The sequence below is a fragment of the Choloepus didactylus genome, chromosome 7 (genome assembly GCF_015220235.1).
Source record: "Choloepus didactylus isolate mChoDid1 chromosome 7, mChoDid1.pri, whole genome shotgun sequence".
Lineage (NCBI taxonomy): Eukaryota > Metazoa > Chordata > Mammalia > Pilosa > Megalonychidae > Choloepus > Choloepus didactylus.
The window spans coordinates 2,178,798-2,205,217 of NC_051313.1; the positions used below are offsets into that span (position 1 = coordinate 2,178,798).

Sequence of the window (26,420 nt, forward strand, 5' to 3'; positions counted from 1 at the left end):
ACTGTGTGGACTGGACACTGCAGAGCAATCTGACTTTGGGCATACTTCATACATCACTCATGAAAACATGGAACTGCTGAGATCAGCGAAATCTGTAAATTTTTGCAGCCAGGGGACCCGCGCCCCTCCCTGCCAGGCTCAGTCCCGTGGGAGGAGGGGCTGTCAGCTCCGGGAAGGAGAAGGGAGAACTGCAGTGGCAGCTCTTATCGGAAACTCATTCTACTGATCCAAACTCCAACCATAGATAGACTGAGACCAGACACCAGAGAATCTGAGAGCAGCCAGCCCAGCAGAGAGGAGATAGGCATAGCAAAAAAACAGCAAGACAAACTCAAAAATAAAAGCAGATGCTTTTTGGAGTTCTGGTGAACATAGAAAGGGGAAGGGCAGAGCTCAGGCCCACAGGCTCATTTGCAAAACCCGAAGAAAAACTGATCTCTCTGCCCCTTGGATCTTTCCTTAATAACCCTAATTGCTTTGTCTCTTAGCATTTCAATAATGCATTAGATCTGCCGGGAGGGCCCTTTTTTTTTCTTTTTTTCTTTTTTTTTTTTTTTTAATCTTTTTTTCATTTTCTAAAACAATTACTCTAAGAAGCCCAATACAGAAAGCCTCAAAGACTTGCAATTTGGGCAGGTCAAGACAAGAGCAGAACTGAGAGCTCCGAGACAAAAGGCAATAATCCAGTGGCTGAGAAAATTCACTAAACACCACAACTTCCCAAGAAAAGGGGTGCGTCCTCTCACAGCCATCATCCTGGTGGACAGGAAACACTCCTGCCCATTACCAGCCCCATAGCCCAGAGCTGCCCCAGACAACAGAATGTGATGGAAGTGCTTCCAATAACAGGCACACACCACAAAACTGGGCATGGACATTAGCCTTCCCTGCAACCTCAGCTGATTGTCCCAGACTTGGGAAGGAGGAGCAGTGGGAATTAACAAGCCCCATTCAGACATCATTTCAGCAGACTGGGAGCCTCCCTACACAGACCGGCAGCCCAGAACCACCCTGGGGGGACGGCACTCACCTGTGACATAGGACAGTCATCCCTCAGCAGAGGACCAGGGGATGCAAGGCCTGGAAGAGAGACCGACTCACAAGTCTCAGGAGCCACACGCCAAAACCAAGGACTTGTGGGTCAGTGGCAGAGACAAACTGTGGCAGGACTGAACTGAAGGATTAGACTATTGCAGCAGCTTTAAAACTCCAGGAACAACAGGGAGATTTGGTTCTTTGAGCCACCCCCCTCCTTGACCGCCCAGACACACGCCCCTTATACAGGGCAGGCAACACCAACTACATACGCAAGCTTGGTAAACTAACTAGACCCCACAAGACTTACTCCCCCACTCACCACAGAGGCTAAGCAGGGGACAACTGGCTTGAGGGGAACAGGTGGCTCACAGATGCCACCTGCTGGTTAGTCACAGAAAATGTACTCCACGAAGCTGTAGACATGACAAATTAGAGATAAGGATTTCAATTGGTCTACAAATCCTAAAAGAACCCTACGAAGTTAAGCAAATGCCAAGAGGCCAAAAACAACAGAAAATTTTAAAGCACATGAAAAAAACAGACGATATGGATAACCCAAGCCCAAGCACCCAAATCAAAAGATCAGAAGAAATACAGTACTTACAGCAACTAATTAAAGAACTAAAGATGAACGATGAGACCATGGCACGGGATATAAAGGACATCAAGAAGAGCATGGAACAGGATATAAAGGACATCAAGAAGACCCTAGAACAGCATAAAGAAGACATTGCAAGACTAAATAAAAAAATGGATGATCTTATGGAAATTAAAGAAACTGTTGACCAAATTAAAAAGATTCTGGATACTCACAGTACAAGACTAGAGGAAGTTGAGCAACGAATCAGTGACCTGGAAGATGACAGAATGGAAAATGAAAGTACAAAAGAAAGAATAGGGAAAAAAATTAAAAAAAAATCAACATGGACCTCAGGGATATGATAGACAATATAAAATGTCCAAATATAAGACCCATTGGTGTTCCAGAAGGGGAAGAAAAGGGCAAAGGTCTAGGAAGAGCGTTCAAAGAAATTGTTGGGGAAACGTCCCAAATCTTCAAACACCGTAAATACACAAATCATAAATGCCCAGCAAACTCCAAATAGAGTAAATCCAAATAAACCCACTCCGAGACATATTCTGATCACACTGTCAAATACGGAAGAGAAGGAGCAAGTTCTGAAAGCAGCAAGAGAAAAGCAATTCACCACATACAAAGGAAACAGCATAAGACTAAGTAGTGACTACTCAGCAGCCACCATGGAGGTGAGAAGGCAGTGGCACGACATGTTTAAAATTCTGAGTGAGAAAAATTTCCAACCAAGAATACTTTATCCAGCAAAACTCTCCTTCAAATTTGAGGGAGAGCTTAAATTTTTCACCAACAAACAAATGCTGAGAGAGTTTGCTAACAAGAGTCCTGCCCTACTGGAGATACTAAAGGGAGCCCTACAGACAGAGAAACAAAGAAAGGAGAGAGAGACATGGAGAAAGGTTCACTACTAAAGAGATTCGGTATGGGTACATTAAAGGATATTAATAGAGAGAGGGAAAAATATGTAAGGCAAACATAAACCAAAGGATAAGATGGCTGATTCAAGAAATGCCTTCATGGTTATAACATTGAATGTAAATGGATTAAACTCACCAATTAAAAGGTATAGATTTGCAGAATGGATCAAAAAAAAGTGAACCATCAATATGCTGCATACAAGAGACTCATCTTAGACACAGGGACACAAAGAAATTGAAAGTGAAAGGATGGAAAAAAATATTTCATGCAAGCTACAGCCAAAAGAAAACAGGTGTAGCAATATTAATCTCAGATAAAATAGACTTTAAATGCAGGAATGTTTTGAGAGACAAAGAAGGTCACTACATACTAATAAAAGGGGCAATTCAACAAGAAGAAATAACAATCATAAATGTTTATGCACCCAATCAAGGTGCCACAAAATACATGAGAGAAACGCTGGCAAAACTAAAGGAAGCAATTGATGTTTCCACAATGATGGTGGAAGACGTCAACACATCACTCTCTCTTACAGATAGATCAACCAGACAGAAGACCAATACGGAAACTGAAAACCTAAACAATCTGAAAAATGAATTAGATTTAACAGACATATACAGAACATTACATACCAAATCACCAGGATACACATACTTCTCTAGTGCTCACAGGACTTTCTCCAGAATAGATCATATGCTGGGACATAAAACAAGCCTCAATAAATTTAAAAAGATTGAAATTATTCAAAGCACATTCTCTGACCACAATGGAATACAATTAGAAGTCAATTACCATCAGAGACTTAGAAAATTCACAAATACCTGGAGGTTAAACAACACACTCCTAAACAATCAGTGGGTTAAAGAAGAAATAGAAAGAGAAATTGCGAAATATATAGAGACGAATGAAAATGAGAACACAACATACCAAAACCTATGGGATGCAGCAAAAGCAGTACTGAGGGGGAAAATCATAGCACTAAATGCATATATTAAAAAGGAAGAAAGAGCCAAAACCAAAGAACTAATGGATCAACTGAAAAAGCTAGAAAATGAACAGCAAACCAATCCTAAACCAACTAGAAGAAAAGAAATAACAAGGATTAAAGCAGAAATAAATGACACAGAGAACAAAAAAACAATAGAGAGGATAAATAACACCAAAAGTTGGTTCTTTGAGAAGATCAACAAGATTGACAAGCCCCTAGCTAGACTGACAAAATCAAAAAGACAGAAGACCCATATAAACAAAATAATGAATGAGAAAGGTGACATTACTGCAGATCCCAAGGAAATTAAAAAAATTATAAGAGGATACTATGAACAACTGTATGGCAACAAACTGGATAATGTATAGGAAATGGACAATTTCCTGGAAACATATGATCAACCTAGACTGACCAGAGAAGAAACAGAAGCCCTCAACCAACCCATCACAAGCAAAGAGATCCAATCAGTCATCAAAAAGCTTCACACAAATAAATGCCCAGGGCCAGATGGCTTCACAGGAGAATTCTACCAAACTTTCCAAAAAGAATTGACACCAATCTTACTTAAACTCTTTCAAAACATTGAAGAAAATGGAACACTACCTAACTCATTTTATGAAGCTAACATCTATCTAATACCAAAACCAGGCAAAGATGCTACAAAAAAAGGAAAACTACAGGCCAATCTCCCTAATGAATATAGATGCAAAAATCCTCAACAAAATCCTTGCAAATCAAATCCAAAGACACATTAAAAAAATCATACACCATGACCAAGTGGGGTTCATTCCAGGCATGCAAGGATGGTTCAACATAAGAAAATCAATCAATGTATTACAACACATTAACAAATCAAAAGGGAAAAATCAAATGATCATCTCAATAGATGCTGAAAAAGCATTTGACAAAATCCAACATCCCTTTTTGATAAAAACACTTCAAAAGGTAGGAATTGAAGGAAACTTCCTCAATATGATAAAGAGCATATATGAAAAATCCACAGCCAGCATAGTACTCAATGGTGAGAGACTGAAAGCCTTCCCCCTAAGATCAGGAACAAGAGAAGGATGCCTGCTATCACCACTGTTATTCAACATTCTGCTAGAAGTGCTAGCCGGGGCAATCCGGCAAGACAAAGAAATAAAAGGCATCCAAATTGGAAAGGAAGAAGTAAAACTGTCATTGTTTGCAGATGATATGATCTTATATCTGGAAAACCCTGAGAAATCGATGATACAGCTACTAGAGCTAATAAACAAATTTAGCAAAGTAGCGGGATACAAGATTAATGCACATAAGTCAGTAATATTTCTATATGCTAGAAATGAACAAACTGAAGAGACACTCAAGAAAAAGATACCATTTTCAATAGCAACTAAAAAAAATCAAGTACCTAGGAATAAACTTAACCAAAGATGTAAAAGACCTATACAAAGAAAACTACATAACTCTACTAAAAGAAATAGAAGAGGACCTTAAAAGATGGAAAAATATTCCATGTTCATGGATAGGAAGGCTAAATGTCACTAAGATGTCAATTCTACCCAAACTCATCTACAGATTCAATGCAATCCCAATCAAAATTCCAACAACCTACTTTGCAGACTTGGAAAAGCTAGTTATCAAATTTATTTGGAAAGGGAAGATGCCTTGAATTGCTAAAGACACTCTAAAAAAGAAAAACGAAGTGGGAGGACTTACACTCCCTGACTTTGAAGCTTATTATAAAGCATCAGTTGTCAAAACAGCATGGTACTGGCACAAAGATAGACATATTGATCAATGGAATTGAATTGAGAGATCGGAGCTAGACCCCCAGATCTACGGCTGACTGATCTTTGATAAGGCCCCCAAAGCCACTGAACTGGGACATACCAGTATTTTCAACAAATGGGGCTGGGAGAGTTGGATATCCATATCCAAAAGAATGAAAGAGGACCCATACCTCACACCCTACACAAAAATTAACTCAAAATGGACCAAAGATCTCAATATAAAAGAAAGCACCATAAAACTCCTAGAAGATAATGTAGGAAAACATCTTCAAGGCCTTGTATTAGGTGGCCACTTCCTAGACTTTACACCCAAAGCACAAGCAACAACAGAAAAAATAGATAAATGGGAACTTCTCAAGCTTAGAAGTTTCTGTACCTCAAAGGAATTTCTCAAAAAGGTAAAGAGGCAGCCAACTCAACGGGAAAAAAATTTTGGAAACCATGTATCTGACAAAAGACTGATATCTTGCATATATAAAGAAATCCTACAACTCAATGACGATAGTACAGACAGGCCAATTGTAAAATGGGCAAAAGATATGAAAAGACAGTTCTCTGAAGAGGAAATACAAATGGCCAAGAAACACATGAAAAAATGTTCAGGTTCACTAGCTATTAGAGAGATGCAAATTAAGACCACAATGAGATACCATCTAACACCGGTTAGAATGGCTGCCATTAAACAAACAGGAAACTACAAATGCTGGAGGGGATGTGGAGAAATTGGAACTCTTATTCATTGTTGGTGGGACTGTACAATGGTTCAGCCACTCTGGAAGTCAGTCTGGCAGTTCCTTAGAAAACTAGATATAGAGATACCCTTCGATCCAGCGATTGCACTTCTCGGTATATACCCGGAAGATCGGAGAGCAGTGACATGAACAGATATCTGCATGCCAATGTTCATAGCAGCATTATTCACAATTGCCAAGAGATGGAAACAACCCAAATGTCCTTCAACAGATGAGTGGATAAATAAAATGTGGTATATACACATGATGGAATACTACATGGCAGTAAGAAGGAACAATGTTGTGAAACATATGACAACATGGATGAACCTTGAAGACATAATGCTGAGCGAAATAAGCCAGGCACAAAAAGAGAAATATTATAGGCTACCACTAATGTGAACTTTGAAAAATGTGAAACAAATGGTTTATAATGTAGAATGTAGGGGAACTAGCGATAGAGAGCAATTAATGGAGGGGGAACAATAATCCAAGTAGAACAGATAAGCTATCATGGGTAAATTTAATGTTCTGGGAATGCCCAGGAATGACTATGGTCTGTTAATTTCTGATGGGTATAGTAGGACCAAGTTCACAGAAATGTTGCTTTATTAGGTTACTTTCTTGGGGTAGAGTAAGAACACACTGGAAGTAAAGTAGTTATCTTAGGTTAGTTGTCTTTTTCTTACTCCCTTGTTATGGTCTCTTTGACATGGTCTTTTATTGTATGTTTCTTTTTTTATTCTTTTTTAATTTTTTTTTATTTTTCATACAGTTGATTTAGAAAAGAAAAAAAAGTTTTAAAAAAGAAAAAAACAAGGAAAAAAATATGCAGAAACCCCTTGAGGAGCTGGTGGAGAATGCAGGGGTATTGGCCTGCCCTACCTCGATGGTTGCTAACATGCCCACAGACATAGGGGGCTGGTGGTTTGATGGGTTGAGCCCTCTACCACGGAATTTGCCCTTGGGAAGACTGTTGCTGCGAAAGAGAGGCTAGGCCTCCCTATAATTGTGCCTAAGAGCCTCCTCCCGAATGCCTCTTTGTTGCTCAGATGTGGCCCTCTCTCTCTAGCTAAGCCAACTTGAAAGGTAAAACCACTGCCCTCCCCCCTACGTGGGATCAGACACCCAGGGGAGTGAATCTCCCTGGCAACGTGGAATATGACTCCCGGGGAGGAATGTAGACCCAGCATCGTGGGACGGAGAACATCTTCTTGACTAAAAGGGGAATGTGAAAGGAAATGAAATAAGCTTCAGTGGCAGAGAGATTCCAAAAGGAGCCAAGAAGTCACTCTGGTGGGCACTCTTACGCACAATATAGACAACCCTTTTTAGGCTCTAAAGAATTGGGGTAGCTGGTGGTGGATACCTGAAACTATCAAACTACAACCCAGAACCCATGACTCGAAGACAATTGTATAAAAATGTGGCTTATGAGAGGGGACAGTGGGATTGGGGGGGCCATAGGGATCACACTCCCATTTGTCTAGTTAGTGGATGGATGAGTGGAAAGGTGGGGGAAGGAAACAAACAAACAAACAGACAAGGGCGCCCAGTGTTCTTTTTTACTTTAGTTGCTCTTTTTCACTTTAATTATTATTCTGGTTATTTTTGTGTGTGTGGTAATGAGGGTGTCGGGGATTGATTTTGGTAATGAATGTACAACTATGTAATGGTACTGTGAACAATCAAATGTATGATTTGTTTTGTATGACTGCATGGTATGTGAATATATCTCAATAAAATGAATTTTTAAAAAAGCCAAAAAAAATATGAAGTATGATGTGTGAATATATCTCAATAAAATTGCATTAAAATCAATAAATAATAATAAAAAGAATATGAAGCCATAACTATGGCCTGTCTTTTAAAATTTTGGTTTTAAGATGTATACATGCAGCTACTCTCATTTCTTTCATGTATCAGCATAAACATGGGCTTGTCCTAGACATTAATTTATAACCCCAGCCTCGGTTTCTTCATAAACCCACTCAGTGAGCATGGTAAGAGTAGATAAACTTAAAGTTCTCATATTACCCAAAAATCTATACAAGCTAAGGTAAGAAGAGTAAAGGAAATCTATTTAAAGAAATTCTTTGAAAATTTGGGTCTATAAATCTCTGTACAAATCAAAGCTGTTTATCTCAGATTAATCTACTTTATTTTAAAAGTCCATTTTAAACCTGACATTCACCCGCTACACTTTGATTAGTAATTTACAGTTGGTCCAATTTTAAATCCTAACAAGCAAAGTCATTGTGTTAGAATAAAAAGAGCAGAAGCCAGAACTCAAATCCAGGGGTTGTCAGGGTTATTCTCATAAAACAAGATGATTCCTTTGAGACTGAGGGCATGTGGGCATATGTATCAGGGAAAAATATTTAAGTTATGTGCCTTTTCTTTCTGTCTTAGATACCCCTGAATTAAATTAAAAAAAAAAAAAAGTTTCTGATCTGGTGAGGTAGATGACGTAGTGAATGCTGCACTCACAGGGATGTCTCCCCTGGGTGAGAAGGGGTGTCTGACGGAAAAGAAACAGTTTCCTCTGTGTGAGACCACTAAAGCTTTCAAGGCTAATCATTGGACAGTGATACTGTGTTTGCTAATTGCTCACATCAGACACTGGAAAACCAGAGGCAATTACTTAAGTGTAATACAGCACCTTGAGAAAATAAGCCTTCCAAACACAAACCCAGATTACCAGGGCAAACAATCACATAAATCTAAACACTACAGTCGAGCAGTTTGCATGGTGAGTTCGGTAACTTTTCAGCTCCTGCTAGCTCCAGAAGCCCCATGGGACACAACGTTCTTACACCACAATTAAAAGGCAGTCAGGATAGAAAGCAATGTCTGGTGTGGGCCGAGAAGGGTAAAATCTGTTTCCACAATGCTAGAAATAAGTAGGGGCGCCCCTGTGATCCCCAGCGTCCAACGCCCCCACGGCCTGGCTTTCCGGGGCCTTTCTTTCCCATCCAACACCTACCTTCCGTGTGCACCGCGGAGACGTAGGTCCAGTTGTAGCGCTTGACGATGTCGAGCATCGCCCTCGCCTGCAGGGTGTCGGAGGGGACAACCCTCAGGAAGTACTTGTAGAGAGTTTTGTCACTCAGGTCGATGCTTGTGGCCGAGTAGGCGATCTGGGGGATGTCGAAGAGCTGGAGCAGGTTCTGCACCTGGATGGCCACGGAGCTGGAGCCCGGGCCGATCACGCCCGCGATGGGCTTCCGGGTCCTGCCCGGGGGCGCCGGCTGGCCGTCCGGCAGGCACCGGCTGAACCCGTCCTTCTCGTCGCGGATGGAAATCAGGGAGTCCCTGATGAACTCGATGCTCTGCTCCAGCGCCACGGACGAGTGCCAGCAGGAGTCCCGGACCTCGCTGCCCAGGGTGATGTTGGGCAGCAGCGAGGGGTCCGCGTTGATCTTGTCCAACGTGTGGAACATGGCCTCCACCCTCTGGATGCCGTACTGCTCCCTGATCTCCCCACACTTCCTCTCGGGCACCTTCTCGGCCGGGGGCTGATGGTGGACGGAGAAGAGGGCTCCGATGATGACATCTCCGTCCATTCTGGCCACCGAGCGCTGAGACGAGGCTCCCGCCAGCAGCGCTCTCCTGCCGGGGCTTCTGGGGAGAAGGAGCATCTCCAGGAAGACGGCTGGGAAGAGCAGCCACAGCCGCCGGACCATGGTGCCGAGGACGCGGCCCGCAGCCGGCCGCCGCGGCCCCCCGCGGGTCCAGCCGGCCGCGCTGTGCGAGCGCCCGGGAGTAGCGCAACGCCTGGCTCGCCCTGCTCGTTCCCCCGCTCCAACAGGGCCGGTCAGACGCCTTCGCCGCCTCCTTCTCCTCCGCTGCCGCCTCCTCCTGGTCCTCCACGACCTTCCGCGCGCCCTGGAGGCGTTTTTAGGGGAATGCGATTCCCCCTTCTTCACCCTTGCACCAAGGTAAGCTGATCAATGGGCGTCGTGGCTGCAGCGGTGAGCTGGGAGCTGCCATCAGAAGAGGAAGAAAATAAAAACACCGTTTTCAGAGGAACTGTGTCAAAACTCGAGGTCACTGATGTTAAATAGTTTCCCAATCCATTTCATTTCAGCACTGCCTGACATCGGGTGGAGGGACAGCGCCGGGCAGCACTGGGCGGTGCCAAGCTCGCCGTGTGTGTCCTGTTCAGTGCCCTCGTCTGTCGCTGGCTCCGCAGAACCCCGCAAACCACCAACCACCTCCAGCCCTGGAGTCTCCCCCAGCCCCCAAACCCATCACATTTACTGACTTGGGGGTGGGGGGAGGGAAGGGGTGGGGAAGAGCCAGGTAGTTCAACCTAAGAGATTTGACAAGATCAACTTTTTCCAGAAGAAATTTAGAAACTCTCCCAATACAGGGGTAGAAGCTCTTTTTAAAGTGAAGGGGAGCACGGGGTGCACCTTTTACCTTTACTTTGAGGGACGGAAGAGGCGCTGGCATGCCATCCCAGTAGTAAATATAAACTTACAGCTTGGGGAAAATCCATATTAGTTACTAAGGCAACGCCTGGTAAAGTCTCAGTATGTCGGAGTTTGGTATGTTTCCCCCTAAGAAGTCAGGCTCGCAGTAGGGGTTCTGGAGGAGGGTGCAGGTCAGGTAGGCTGTTTCCCGCGAAGGAGGGAGGGGGCGGCGGGGTCCCTGCGCTCGCCCACGTCGGGACGTGCTGCCCGGGCACTGCTGATGGAGAGAAGGCGGGAGCGCGGGGTGGGCTCCGGGAGGCAGCCTCCGCCCGCGCCTTCAGCACCCCGGACAGCGCCCGGACAGCCGCGGGGACGCTCCCGCAGGCCTGCCTGGGGCGCCTGGACCCGGGGCGCGCAGGACCCTGGTGGGCCTCGCTCCCCGCCTCCCCTCCCCCGCGTTCTCCACACACCCTCACTCACCTCCCCTCCACCCTCACTTTCTGCTCGCAGCCTCGCAGCCTGCGTTCCTTCAGGTAGATTCAAACCCACCCGCTTCGGGGCCCCAGTCGCCAAATCCCAGCCGCCCGCGGGGCTGAAGTTGGCTCCGGCCGCCGCCCCTCCCCGGGTCCCCTTCTCCTCACGGTGGGATTCGGATGAGGAACGGGCTACGGGAGCTGACAGGGAGCGAGAGCAGAGGTGAGGCAAGCAAAGGGGGAAGACAGCTACACGCTTCCCGCGGATGCAGGGCTGGAGAAACAACCAGGACGCGCCTGGGACCCGGAGAAAACGCGACCCAGCCGGCAGTGCCTGCCGCCGCGGATGGGTTTCCCCGCGGGGAGGCGTCCGCTCACCTGGGTCTTTGGGGAGGTTTTGGACTCGAGACGCACCTGAGTCGGTGTAGACAGCGCTCTGGTTCCCGGGCCGAAGGACCGCGGCCGCGCGGGGTTCTCAGGCGCCCCAGCTCCAATCCAGACGGCGCGAGGACTCGCTCTGGGCTGTACGCGAGTGCCCTCTCTCTTCAGCTCTAATTTACCGCAAGGAAAAAAGGGGGGTGGGGAGGGAAAAGCAGGTCATCCAAGGCTTGTCTGTTATCTCATGCACAAAAATCAGTCGTTTGCTGAAGGGGGTGGGGGGAAGCTGGGGAGAAACCGGGAATATTCATTCCTTTACTACTGGAGGCTCCTGCAGGGAACAGCCAGAGGCACGAAGAGTCACAGCTGGGAATGGAGAAGGGAACACCTCGGCCGCTTCTAGATGGATGCTCTTTTTATATATTTCAGGGACTCAAATGCAATTTCTCTCTGGAATTAAAGCCCCGCCGAGGGAGGCAGTGTGCTTGCATGTGCAGATGGCTGGGAGAAGGCTCTATTAGCAGGTTGCAAGGAGAGCGGGAGGAGGCTTCCCGGGTGGGAGGGGGAAGGAGGAGCTCACAAACCGTGAACCCAGGTGAGCCGCCCGAAGACAGGCAAACGTTGGGTGCATTTTCCAGGTCAAGATGTAACTAAATTGAGAATGAGTCAGGTCACATGAAAACGGTGGAGCGAGCAAACACCCATCCAGAGGCCTTCCCAGGCTGCCATCACCCTGTGGACGGGTCTACAGAGCGGTTTTTTGCTGTGAATCTCACCTCTCTGGGGACCCCATGAGCTGATCAGAATGTGTCCCGGCTTCTCAGACGGTAAAGCCAGGTGCCAGTGTGCTTCCCCAGTCCTGCTCACAGCTCCCTATTTGTGCCATCACGGAGCCCACGGCAGTCTTTAGCATCCTTGCACCCAGGAATGGTGCCAGGTCAGGCTGGAGAGGGCAAACCACACAGGGCAGTTGTAATACACTTCAGTGTGTTCCCAAAAACAGGAAAGCCCCTGGTATCACCAGTAAAGAACTTACTCTTTCTCTTCTAATTCTGGTCTTTTTGCACATCAGATTTTCTGGATTTTTCTTAGACAACCTAAAGAATATAGGTTTTTTTCTCTTTCCATGAATAATGCCCTGAGCCAGATGCATGCTCCTTAGACTGGAGGTAACCAAAAATTTACTGAAGGAAATGGGAGAAGGAGGTAAGTTTCTGTCTCTACACACAAGGCAAAATGGGTCCCTTACAGTGCCCCAGGAAGATGCCTGTTGCAAGAACTTGTTACAGGAATTTTCAGTGCCCTGTATGATCTCACTCCCTCCAACCACCATTTAAAAGTTGGCATTTTAGAAAATGGCATTCTAGTAAGATAAGCCTTAAACATAAACTTCCTGGAATATTTCATAGATACAGTGAGTGTGTAAAAATTTCTATGTATACATAAGCCAATAATACTGACTTGCAGAGTTAGAGAAAGTAATATCTCTGAAGTCCATATTTAGCTTCAATATGTATTCCTCAAAGCTGAATATTTTTAATATGTTGCATTGATGCAGTTTAGAAAAAACTCTGCTACTGAAGGAATAATTAAATGTTCAGGTTTATTTGTTCTCAAATTCATTTCACAGCCCAAGTAAAACCTACACATGCAGTCTAGATGGAATAAATAATTTCAAAGAGGATGAACTTGGGGATTACAAATACCAGATTTATGTGTATGCATAAATAATATTTTAGAGGTGATGTGATGATTTGGAGCTGTATGTACCCCAGAAAAACATGTTCTTACATTAAATCCATTCCTGTGGGTGTGAACCCATTGTAAGTAAGACTTTTGATGAGGTAACTTCAGTTCTAAAATGTCAACTTAAATGGTGGTTGGAGGAATGTATCCAAATGTATCAATGTGAAATTATCAATTTAATTTGTTGATAGATATTTAAGACCAAGCTTTAAGAAGGCACAAGGGTAAAAAATAAGGCAATAAGTCATTGAGAAAGGAAAGGACAGCCTCACCCAAATATACTTTCATTCTCTGAAAATAAAGACCTCACTAAGGAAGGCAGGATAGAATACCTGTGCAGACATCTAAGGGATGGTTCTGTCAGTAGAGTTGAAGAGAACTATGAAGAGAATGAATTATATACAAATTGACAAATACAGATCAGTACAATACTCTATAAGAGTTCAAGGAGTGTTAAAGGGGCAAGAATCCTAGAGTGCTGTCAGTGTGAATGTTTACTCAGTAATGGTGGTGTAGCATGTTACACTTGGTATGTGATATATATCAGGGTAAAAAGGAATTAACAGTACTTTTGGTTCGGAAAATTTATTTCATACAAAATGCACTGGATACTAAATAAAGGAATATCTGACACCTTTCTCAAGGTGATGGTTTAATTGGCAGCTGCAACAATGAGGACAACAGATACTCATCACCCTTATATGGTAATAAAATAATTAATACTAGATTGTAAAGACCTATGATCACCTTCCTTAGGAATGTGTGAAAAGCTCTCACTGCTCTCCAGCAGTAAGGGCATCACACAGGAACTGCTCTAGACTTGCAATAAGCCAAAGGATGTAGAGTTTTCCACATAAAATCAGTTGAAAACTGCATACTTTTCAACTGAGAAAGGTAAAAGGTAGGAGAGAAAAGAAAGAAAGAAAGAAATGGACAGACGAAGCATGTATTCCAAATCATAGAGTGCTCTAGTAGGTATTTGGAAAAGTAACGTTTACACAGTCATTGGAATATGGAAGTGAAAAATACTCAAGAGGTAATAAACTCATTACTGAAGAAGCAGTACTGACTGAAAATAGAAATGGGATCAAAGGAGGTCTTTGTGGAAAATTTATTTGTGGAAAATGTATAAGTGATGTGTTACTAAAGGAATCTAATGGATGTTCAAGGTAGATCAACGTTGTGGAGAACAAACACCGTGCTTTTCCCTAAAATGCCATGCTCCGTGGACAACTGGTTTACTCTAGTAGGATATTTCTTACATTCTTGTATTCAGTTCATGAGTTCAGCAAGATATTTGAAGACCCAGTGAGAACTGTCCATTTATTTATCCAATTTCATTACGTATATTGCTTAAATCAGGAGGGAAATTGTCATATCTTCATTGGACTTTAGACTCTAAAACAAAGACAAAAAGAAAACCTCTTCCTTCAGGAAATATAAGACATTTTTATAAAAGTTGGTTGATTGACAACACAACATCTTTTAAAAAGTAAAAGATGCCAAACTGAATTTATAGTCAATTATTTTATGGGTCTGATTAAATAGGCAAGACCATACATGCAAGGATAGGACCACAAGACACAGGCTCTGATAGCAATTTGCTCAAATATTTGAGCTAAAAATGCTCAAATATTTGTTAAATAACTGGAGGGACACGTTCTTCGTGAACACTAAAAATACCATCTTGTCTTAATGCCTTTCCTTAAAAATACCAAAGCCAAGAATTTGCAGAATTTTTCTAATTTATTCTTCATATAATGTAGATAGGGTTATGTTGCAACTATTTTTCAAATGCAGGTAACTGATCAACTAGAATTAAAAATTTAGAACCATAGTTACTCTACAAACTTTATCACAACTGAACTATCAATATTTGTTCCAAATGTGAAAATGCCGTTTCCATTTCTGCAATGCTTATGTTAACGTAAAGCAAAATAAACCTGGAAATTTTATGAAGTTAAAAATAAGGTAAAAATAAATGCAATACAGCCTTTTGCCCATTGTTGTGGCTATATGATCTGAAACCAACCATTTGAAAAGATTCTCAGAACCATCGTATGAGGTGGGTAAAATTATTCTAGTCCTGCGGGCGGGAAAATTGAGGTGCTGAGGGTTTGCTCCTGGCCTAAGCTCAGAGAACAAATTGGTGGCAGTCCCACATCACACCACCTTTATTCCAAGTTCATAAGTTGAGTGTAAAAAAAGATGGGCCATATGAACTGAGCTAAGTGTTATTTCCAGTTTTCATTAAGCTTTGAACTGATGCTATCTCTTCTCATAAAATGCTTAAGTAATAAGGAAAATGAACCTGAATGCCTTCCCTCTGGGCCTTTCATCTGTCGAGGGCATAAGTATTACAGGTGCTTGTTCCCTTTGCTTAAAATAGCTGTCTTTTATAACAGTTCTAATAAAGGCAGTAACCTATTTGCACAGTCTCACAGCCAACTTTTGAACAATTAAGCAAGGAAAGTATCTACACTTTCAGATCCAATAAAAGCCTTCATTAAAAAAGGCTTTATCTTACTGCTTTCACCTACACAACAAATTAAATTATTATTCCTGTTTAAACAGCAATATATTGTGAACCTGCTTCACTGTAACAGTACATGCCACCGTGGCATTGCTCTCCCTAAAACATGACTTGCGATACCATGGCTCAAATCCTTCAACAGATCCCAGCTGCCAACTGCATAAAGTCTTAAGTTCCTTAACCTGCACCCAAAGCACCATGACTGGGGTGGGGATGCCTGGAAGCAAAGCAAAGCAACCTGGGGAGCTAGTCACAGCCCACCGCCCCTTCCGTAAGTTGGGGAGTTGGGAGCAGACCAGAACACTAGAGTACAGACTCAAATATGCCCAAGGAGTTATCGGAATAGTGAAGGCAGATTTTTGAAAGTTTCCTAGGTAATTCTGATGTGTCTCCTAGTTGAAAGCCCCAGACAGAAATTCATCCCATTCTGTACTCACTGCCCACACTTTTTCTAAACAAACAAGCCTAACATTTCCCACGCCCCAACTCGTACCACTCGCTCCACAAAAAAAAATCCACCCACCTTTTCTTTCTTTTCTTTGTGTTTGCTCTTCTTAAAAATCCACTTCAGATTCAACTTATCCATGAAAGCTTCCAAGTCTGAAGGATATCCTGAGAAAGTGCTGATTTGGGACTCTTACAGGAGTTGAGACTATAAAGTAATATTACTGATTTTTTTTTACATATGTATTTTATCTGGTCTTATTCACAATTACTGTGGTCATTTGCAAAACAATGACATTGCAACTATGTTGCCATGAATGAAACCATTTTTGGAATATTTATGAAAGTGCTTTGGAAACTGAAATTCATTAATTTTAATATTATTAATCAGCAAATAATCATCCTTTGAGGGTGGATTTAATTTTCTGGAAGTGAACAATCATCATTAGAACTCTTAAATAATAAAAAGTAATCAAGATCCTTGAAGGGATAGAACTGTGTCTTACTCACAGTTGAATCCCCAGGACCTAAATAGAACCTAGAACGCAATAAAAATTTGTTGAAAGAATGGGTGACTTTTTGCATCAAAAATGAGGTATGATTCTAAGAAATTATACTTCTTTGGATCTAACAGCAGTTCTGAATGGCAACTCCAAAACATTTGAGCAATTGCAACATCACTGACTTTCTGAAAGGAACATAATCTCTTGGATATAAAAATGAGCATTTTTTTAAATTCATCATTATTTTGTTCACATCTTGTATGGCTTTATTTTGGTGGCTATTTAAGGAATAGCTAATAAAATTGAAAACTGCATATATTCTTTGATCTACATTTATTTTTAAAAGACATGTAAAACATAGAACTACACAATACTGGAAGGAAATTACATCAATGTATTAACAATAATTAGCTATAAGTGATATAAAGAATAATTTCAATTTTTTCTCTTTTCTCTCCTAAAATTTCTCTAATAAGTACATATTGATTTATTAAAATGTTACACTGCAATGAGAAAATAATCAAATTCTTGCTGGACATCCTCTACACACACTGATGGGTTTGACACGCTGCATGTGCTAGGCCACGGCCGCTGTGTTCACCTGCCTCGTCCACCACCCTGGGTGGTCACTGGCCCTCTCTGTGGTGAGAGCTGCGCTGAGCACTGCAGACCCCGTGGGGACCAGATGCAGCCCTTGCCCTCCAGGAACTTAGAGTCTAATGGGAAACAACCACCCCACGTTAGTGTGGAAACTACCATTACAGGGGAAACCCCAGAGTGCTTCGGGGAACCTTGGCATCAATTCAATCATAGGAGTCAATACACTGACCATGGAATACACAAAATAAGAAAGAAAAAAAATCCCAAACGTGGTAAAAGCAGAGAAGGAAGAGCCACGAAGCTGACTGAGAAAGAACAGCAGAAATAGCTGAAAAATAGCAAATGTGAAGTCAAAGAACCATTGGAAATGAGTCCTTTAAGAAGGAGGAGGTGGTCAAGTATGTAAGAGCTGAAAAGAGAGGGAAGGAGACAAAGGACCAAAAAATGGTAGAAGTAAGCAAAAAGTAGCTCAGTGGTGATATTTTAAAAGTGGTTTTATGATGAAGAATGGCCTTCAAATTGGATGGACCCTAGGTTAGGGTCCTTTTACACTCCAAACCAAAGAAATAGAAGGAGTTTCCTGAAAGAAAACCTAATGTCTTAGAAATCTTGGAACTAGAGAATGGGTCAGGTTTAAGTCACTGGACATGGAACTCAAATGTAAGTCCCAAATGCCCAGCAGAGGGTAAGGCCTTGAAATCTGAAATGATAGCAAGCAGGTACCTCGGCAAATCAGAAATTTATTTAAATACTAAAGATTACCAAGAATTGTAGATAATTTTCCAAAACATAAGATTAAGGTCAAATTACCAACATGAATTCAGCAGGAAAAATAAGGAAATGGGTCACCTAATAAAATTTCACTAAACAAGAAGATTACCTGGGAAATTTTTACGTTCATTTAACGTATATTAAACAATAGCAAGAATAATAAGAAAAAAAATCTGTTTTCCACTGCTACATATAAAGGGAAGCAGACAAGTTTGAAGCACAGGATTTATAGTCAGACCAGACCTATATTTGAATCCCAGTTCTATAATTTATTAATTGTGGGGCCATGAGAAGAGACAGTGCCTTCAAATCCCATGTTCCTCATCAAGAAAATGGTAATAAGAATACTACCTGGGTATTCCTGAGAATTAAGTGGATGTGCTTAGAAGAATGGCTGACAGTTTTCAGTATAAATGGTAGATATTGTTATTATTAATATTATATAAGTTTATATCAAATGAGATAAATCATTTGTGAAGGAAGGGTGCCCTTTGGCATCAGAGCAGGTCAATCTGATTGTAAAAGGTCTGTTTTTGAATAGGAGTAAATCAGTAGGACAACATTTTCATGAAAAGAATTGCTTTGTTGGCTTAATAACAAAACTATTTTTCATGACTTTATAAGATACTATTGGAGTTCTACCAGGTAAAAATTGGACTCTAGCATGACCAAACCAGCCAATCCAGTTCATAGCAGAAGTGCTTAACAATCAATGCACACCACTCATAATTAATATAGGTGGGAGCCGTCCATACTGATCCCAGGGTCTGGCTCCAGCAAACCATACTCTTTGGTTTGTTTGACCATCTATAAACTCCAATTTGTACAGACTGTAATATGGGAATTTCTTAGAAGTCTTGTGCATCTGTTGTAACTAATAATTTTTCATGTGTAAACCTCATTTCTCCTATCCGAAAAGCCATAATATAGCTGTAGACTTTTTGGTTGCTTAAACAGAAAAATCTAATTAAATTGCACCATTTAGATCTGGGTGATGATTAGGAAACCTATTGTCCTGAAGACTGGTTTCTAAAACAGCTGTGGGATTTGTGAAAGCTAATTGAATAACAATGGCCATTGTTGGGAGAGTGACGACTCTGGTGGCAGCAGGAAAGAAGCCAGTAACAAGCTCCAAGAAATGCCGAGTGGGGACGGAGGAGAATCCGTCAAAGGGAAGGAACCGCCAGAGAAGAAGAAGAAAATAGGAAGGAAAAGATGTCCCAGCAGCTCAGAGAAAAGAGCACCTCAAGAAGAAGGAAGGGGTTAGTTGTGTGCAATGTCACTGAAATGCACCAATTAAGATTAGAACAGAAAAGTGTCTCCTGGATTTAGCAACATGGAGGTAATTGGCAGCCCTGGGAAGATCGATGATGGTAAAATGTTGGGAGCAGGAGCCTGACTGGAGTGGTTTCAGTAGTGAAATAGCCATGGAAACACTCAGAAGGATTTTCAGACTAAGTTTTGGAAGAGATTTCAGCAAGGGTGCTAAATATAAAATCAATATACCGAAAGCAATTGCATTCTTAGACACTAGCAACTAACAAAAAATCTAAATAAATGACATTATCTAGATCTGGGTAAAGAAGGCAAATTGAATACATTCATTTACTTTTGCTCCCTCTGTAAACTTCACCAAAATGACAATAAAGGGATTTTTAAGGCACAAATACATAAGGCGAAGAGAACAGGAAATGAGAAAACAGCAAGAAAAAATAAACTACAGAAGCACGTAGAAAAATAGCAACTGACTGAGAAGATTCAAGCAAGTCAGCAGTGAGAAAATTCATAAGCAATTTCAGTTATACCACAGAATCCACATTCACAAATTTGAGACACCAGGCACCTATAAAAGTAGAGGTGAGGGTAAGGCTAAAAATGAGAGAATTGCTGAAAGTTTAAGAAACAGATAAAGAGTATCAGATCCCCTGTCTAACTGCACATATCCCACTAACTTCCCCTCCTCCCTCACATTGGGAAAAACAACCAGAGATCTCTTTTCTGAAGAAAACAAAGGATGTTTCAACAGACATAAATGAGGGGCTGCTGCTGTATTGAAAACAAGGGGGTTAGGTGAACACATGTGAAGGCTGAGACCCAACCCCTACCCCTCTTCTCCTCCTCAGCTTTCTGAAAAGTGCATCCTGGTCTAGATCTGCCATGTGGAGGACGGGAGGTGGTTCACGGGGTGACCTGATGGGTCCAAAAGGAAAGGCTGAAATAAACTCATATTGATCACCCTCTAACAAATATCACAGACTAACATCAAAGCTTCTGATCAGATTTTAGGATGCTCTACCCTTAAATATGAGCAGAAAACCACTGGTCACCAACATCTGAGGAGGATGGAGACCAAACCAATAGACACAAAGCAAGGCTCTACCAGGAAAATAAAGCTTAAAAAAAAAAAAAAAACTTTCATGAATACCTGCAGGAGAAAGAGAAACAAACAAAACAAACAAGAACAGGACACAGTGTTTATAAAAGAATATTAAGAGAATAATAAAAAAGATTTTGTAGAAAATCAAAACATGATAACTGAAAAATAAACTGAATAGAAGGACTGGAAAAATAAGTTGAGGAAATATCTCAGAAAAAAGAAAAAAGACAAAGAAAATGGAAGATGAAAAAGTTAGAATATTAGAGGACAATTCAAAGATCTAAATTCAAAGATGATCTAAATTCACATAATAGGAGTTCTGGGAAAAGAAGAAATAGAAGGGAGGAAATCATCAATGAAAACATTCAATAAATTTTCCCAGATGTAGAAAAAAAAACATATATTTTCAGATTAAAAGAATCCACTGAGTGACAAGTATTATAAATGAAAAATAAATCCACACCAAGTTGCACCATCATGACATTTTAGAATATTAGGATAAGAGAAAAAAGGAAGTAGAAAAGAAAAACAGATACCAGAAGTCATAATAGTTTCAACAGCAATATTGAAGGTTAAAAGAGAATGAGCTGATGCGGCCTCTCTCTCTAAGCCAACTCTGCAAACAAACTCACTACACTCCCCCCTACATGGGACGTGACTCCCAGAGTGAGCCTGGCCCTGGCATTATGGGATTGAGAGAGCCTTCTTGACCAAAAGGGCAAAAGAAATGAAACAAAATAAAATTTCAGTGGCTAAGAGATTTCAAATAGACTGAAGAGGCCATTCTGGAGGCTACTCTTACCAAGCTTTAGCCAGATGTGCTTACTACCACAGCATAGCAAGTCCCAACCAACAGGATTCCTGAAAACCCCAGGGGTGCACTGGCCTCTATCTAAGTCTCTATAAAAGTTTTTCTTAGTAAGATTTTTTTTTCAGGCACCCACATTGATCCTATACCAGGTAAGCCCTGAAACCCAGAGGTACCCGTCTCTGCAAGAACATCAACCGGTTTCATGCCTCTACCCCATAAGGCCAATACCCCATTCTAGCAGGAAGAAGTTAAAATTGTCACTGCCCAGATATCCCTAAAGACTGAGAGAGATCAAATGAGAGGGAGAAGGTGTAACTGAAAAATTTGGATTTAACAAATGACTGACAATACTGACTCATTATATAGACGCTTCTTTTTAGTGTCTAGTGTTTTAGAATAGCCAGAAGGAAATACCTGAATTTGTTGAACTGTAATCCAGTAGCTTTGAGCCTTGATCTTTGATAATGATTGTATAACTATATAGCAAAAAAAAAAAAAAAAGAAGAAGAAGAAGAAGTCAGTTGCCCATGTTTGTATGGATCTACTTTGGGATTGGATGTTTGGTTCTGTTCCACTGATCTTTATATCTTTCTATCTCTGACAATACTACATTGTCTTAGTTAACTTACTTGTATTTTAAGTCTTAAAATTGGGTAGACTGCAATACTGGTGACCAACAAGAGGGAATGGTAAGGGGTTTGGGATGTTTGGGGTCTTCTTTTTGTCTTTTCTTCTCTTTTTATGGAGTAATGCAAATGTTCTAAAAATGATCATGGTGATGAATACACAAATATGTGATATAGTGTAAACCATTGATTGTATGCTGTGGATGGATTGTATGATATGTGAATGTATCTCAATAAAATTACATTTAAAAAGAGAGAGAGAGAACGAGGTGTTCTCTGGTCAACCATGACAGTGGTATAAGATGTCCCATGGTGCCATTCCTAAACAGAATCATTGAATGACTAGCAAAAACTGGCAGAGAAATCTTCAGAACCCCAGAAAACAGTTACATTGAACAAGTGCCAAATCAAGAAAGCACAGCTTTAAAAAGGCTATCTCATGGTGTTCTTGCTGGCTCCTCCCGCAGCCCCACTCTGGGGCAGCTTGGACCCCACCTGCTTTCCCACTGAGAATCCTCGGCCAGTCCAGAGGGAGCGGAGTAAACCCTACACACATACATGTTGGTGCCGGTCTATTGGGTGAAGCCTCATAAGTGAACCAGGAAACTCGTCTCAGTCTTACCCTCCCACAATTTTCCCTGCAGGCAGAAGCAGATTGCAGACAACTAAAGCACTGTAGAAACAACTAAATCCAAGCAGCCTGGAGCAAAGGATTACCTGCTTTAAATCATGCAATAGAGCAGTCGTGTGTGGGGGGCGGGGTGGGGAGTCTATTTCATAGGGGGTAGAGGGAAGGTTTCAAATTCCTGTAAGTGGAAAAATTCCTAAGGCCATGAGCAAGTGTAAACCCAGAAAAGACAGGATCAGAAAAGACAGAGAAGACCCTATACTTCACATTCACTTTGGGATGAACTTGATAGGAGGGCTAATTTCTGAAGAAGAGCGCCAGCCAATGCAGAGTCAATTCTGCAAAGAATGTGCATAGTGAATTTTGCATTGATTCATTTGTTTTTGTTAGTTCCTGGCACTCAAGGAAATCTCTGTCATATCACTATCTGGATACAAACTTAAGGAAAAGACAGATCAAGGACTAAATTCCAGAGTAAACACTTTAAAATATTAAAATGTATAGTGTACAATAAAAGATTACAAGGCAAACAAAGAAATAGGAAAGAAGACCCATCCAAAGGAACATGACAAAAGTCCAGAAACAATCAACAACGAAGACTAGATTTGGTCTTTTTTTAAACATCCTCAAGGAGATAAAGGAAAACACAGAGAAAGTACTAAAGAATATCAGGAAAACAATTAATGAACAGTATGAGACCCTTGATTAAAAGATAGAAATTTTAAAAAGGAACCAAACAGAAATATTGTTGTTGGAAAAAAAAAAAACTAAAATGAAAAATTCCTGTTATGGTTTCAACAGCAGATTATAGCTAGCAGAAGAAAGAATCAATGAACTCAAAGACAAGGCAACTGAAATGATTCAGCCTGAGGATCAGAAAGAAAACAGAATGAAAAAAATGAACAGAGTCTAAGAGACCTGTGAGACACCATCAAGTGTACCAATGGACAAAATATGGGAATCTCAAAGGAAAAGAAAATGAGAGAGGAGAAAAAGGATATTTACATAATGGCAGAAAATTTGCCAAATTTAACAAAAGCCAAGAATATGCACATTCAAAAATTCCAATGAACCTTAAACAGAATAAACTCAAATAGACCCAAAACCAGACACAGAGCAGTCAAACTTTAAAATGCCAAGAACAAGGAGAGAGTTCTGAAAGCTATAAGAGAATAGCAATGTTTTATGTACATGGGAGTCCCAAAATTATTAAGTGCCAATTTCTCATCAGAAACCATGGATACAAGAAGGCAGTAGGGAAAAATGTTTAAAGTGATGAAAGAAAACAATTGCCAACCAAGGATTTTATTTCTGGTTGGCCTAAAGGAAAAATGAAGGAGAGATAAAGACATTCCCAGATAAGCAAAAGCTGAGGGAGTTTTTCACTACTAGATCTGCTCTACAAGCAATGCTAAAGGGAGCTCTTCAGACTGAACAGAAAGGACACTAGAAAGTGGATCAAAACAGCATAAAGAAATAAAGATCTCCAGTAAAGATAACCATATAGGCAATTTTATTTTTGTAATACTATATTATATTTTTTGGTATGCACTCCCAATTTTTACTTCATACAGATTCTAAGATGAAAACACAAAGAAAGTAATGATAAATCTATGGTTTTGGACACACAATGTACAAAGATGTAATTTGTAACAAGTACAACAAAAAGGTGGTGGGATGGAGGCATATTAGAACAGTGTATGTGTATGCTATTGAAATTAAGTTGGTATCAAATAAAACATGATTGTTATATATTTAGGATGTTAAATTTTAGCCCTATGGTAACCAGAAAGAAAATATATGAGAATATATTCAGAAAGAAATGAGAAGGACTCAAAATGGAACAATGCAAAGAAATCAAATAAATAAGAAAGAAGGCATTATTGGAAGAATTGAGGGGCCAAATGGTATAAGACTTACAAGGAACAAAATATGAAAATGGCAGAAGAATGGCCTGCATTATTAGTAATCACATTAAATATAAACAGATTAAACTTGGTCAAAAGACATAGATTGGCAGAATGAATAAAAAAGCATGGCTGAAATATATGTGATTTACAAGAGACTCATTTTAATTCAAAGACACAAATAGGTTGAAAGTGAAAGGATGGGAAAAATATACCATACAAATAATAACCAAAAGAGAACTTGGGTAGCTTTATAATATCAGATAAAATAGAATTTAAAACAAGCTGTTATGAGGGACAAAGAATGTCACTACTTAAGGCTACAGGTGTCAATCCAACAAGAAGACATAATAATTATAAATATATATGGACCTAATGGCAGAGCCCCAAACTATATGTAGCAAATGTTGACAGATTTGAAGGGAGAGAAGGACAGTTCTAGATTAATAATATGAGACTTCAATCCTCCACTTTCAATATTGGATAGAACATCTAGACAGACTATCAGTAAGAAAGTAAGAGACTTGAATGATACAATAAACCAAGTAGACCTAACAAATATATATAGAACATTTCATCCAATGGCAGCAGAAAACAAGTTCTTCTCTAGTGCACATGGATTATTCTCCAGGATGGACCACACATCACGTCACAAAACAAGTTTAAATAAATTAAAAATATTGAAATCATAAAATGAATCTTCTCTGACCATAATAGAATAAAACTAGAAATCAATAACAGAGGGAGAACTGGAAAATGCACAAATATGTGGAAATTAACGCATTCTTAAACAACCAATGAGTTAAGAAGATATCACAAGAAAATTGGGAAATATCTTGAGACAAATTAAAACAAAAATACCACACCAAAATTTATGGGATGCAGCAAAGAAGAGAGGAAGGGGCGGGGCAAGATGGCAGCATGGTGAGGTGTGGGTTTTACTTACTCCTCCTGGACACTACAGAGCAATTTGATTTTGGGCATACTTCATACAACACTCACAAACATGTGGAGCAGCCGAGATCAGTGAAATCTGTAGTTCTTGTGGCCAGGGGACCAGCGCTCCTCACAGCCAGGCTCAGTCCCATGGTGGGAGGGGCCGTCAGTGCTAGGAACCAGGAGGGAGAACTGCAGTTGCAGCTCTGATTGAAAACTCAGCCTGCTGATCAAAAATTCCAAATATATATATACTGAGACCAGACACTGGAGAATCTGGGAGCAGTCAGCCTGGCAGACAGGAGATAGTGCTTGCAAAAACAGCAAAAATTACCCCAAAAATAAAAACAGAGAGTTTTTGGAGTTCTGCTGAACATAGAACAGAGAAGGGCAGGGCTCAAACAGAATGAGGCACATATGCAAATCCAGAGGGCCAGGACCCTTGTCTGAAGAGCTGGTTTCTCAGCTTTCTTAATTGGTCCTTAATGGCCCTCAACTCCTTGTCTCTTAGCATTTCAACACCCATTAGATCTGCAAGGAGGGCCCTTCTTTTCTTTTTTTCTTTTGTTCTTTTTTTCTTTTTCTCTTCTTCTAAAACAATTACTCTGAGAAGCCCATTACAGAAAGCCTCAAAGACTTGCAATGTGGGCCCAGTAAAGAGCAGAGCTAAGATAGCTCTAAGAGACAAAGCAATAAGTCTAATGATGGAGAAAATTCACTAAACACCATAACTTCCCAAGAAAAGGGGGGCGTCCCCTTATAGCCATCTTCCCAGTGGGCTGGGAATGCTCCTGCCCAAGGTTGGTGCCACAGCCCAGAGCTGCCCAAACAACCCAGTGTAATGGGAAGTGTTTCCAGAAACACACACACATGCCACAATATTTGGCATGGACAATAGCCTTTTGCACACCCACAGCTAATTGTCCCAGAGCTGGGAAGGCAGAGCTGTGTGAAAAGGGGGCTATTAACATGCCCCATTCAGTCATCTTTACAGCAGAGTAGGAACACCCCTACACAGCCCTGTGGTCCAGAACTTCCCTTGGGGGATGGCGCTCACTTGTGATGTGGCAGCCTTCCCTCATCAGAGGCCCTAGGAGAGCATGGCTAGGAAGAGGGACCCACTCGGAAGGCCTACGAACCATCCACCAACATGAAGGACTTCTGGGTCAATGGCAGAGAAACTGTGGCGAGACTGAAGTGAAGGTTTAGACTCTCACAACAGCT

The 26,420-nt window shown here is 41.2% G+C and overlaps 1 protein-coding gene across 2 annotated transcripts in view; it reads right to left on the bottom strand.

Annotated features, from left to right (window-relative positions):
* The window catches only part of LOC119540361 (metabotropic glutamate receptor 1), a 377,624-nt gene extending 366,208 nt beyond the window's left edge, over window positions 1-11,416 (bottom strand). For both annotated transcript variants that reach the window (XM_037844494.1, XM_037844493.1), the window contains exons 1-2: window positions 11,351-11,416; window positions 9,032-10,031 (exon numbers count right to left, since the gene is read on the bottom strand). In XM_037844494.1, coding sequence (XP_037700422.1) covers window positions 9,032-9,731 — 700 coding nt within the window. In that variant the 5' untranslated portion in view covers window positions 9,732-10,031; window positions 11,351-11,416. The remainder of the gene's footprint in view (window positions 1-9,031; window positions 10,032-11,350) is intronic.
* Between the last annotated feature and the right edge of the window lie 15,004 nt (window positions 11,417-26,420).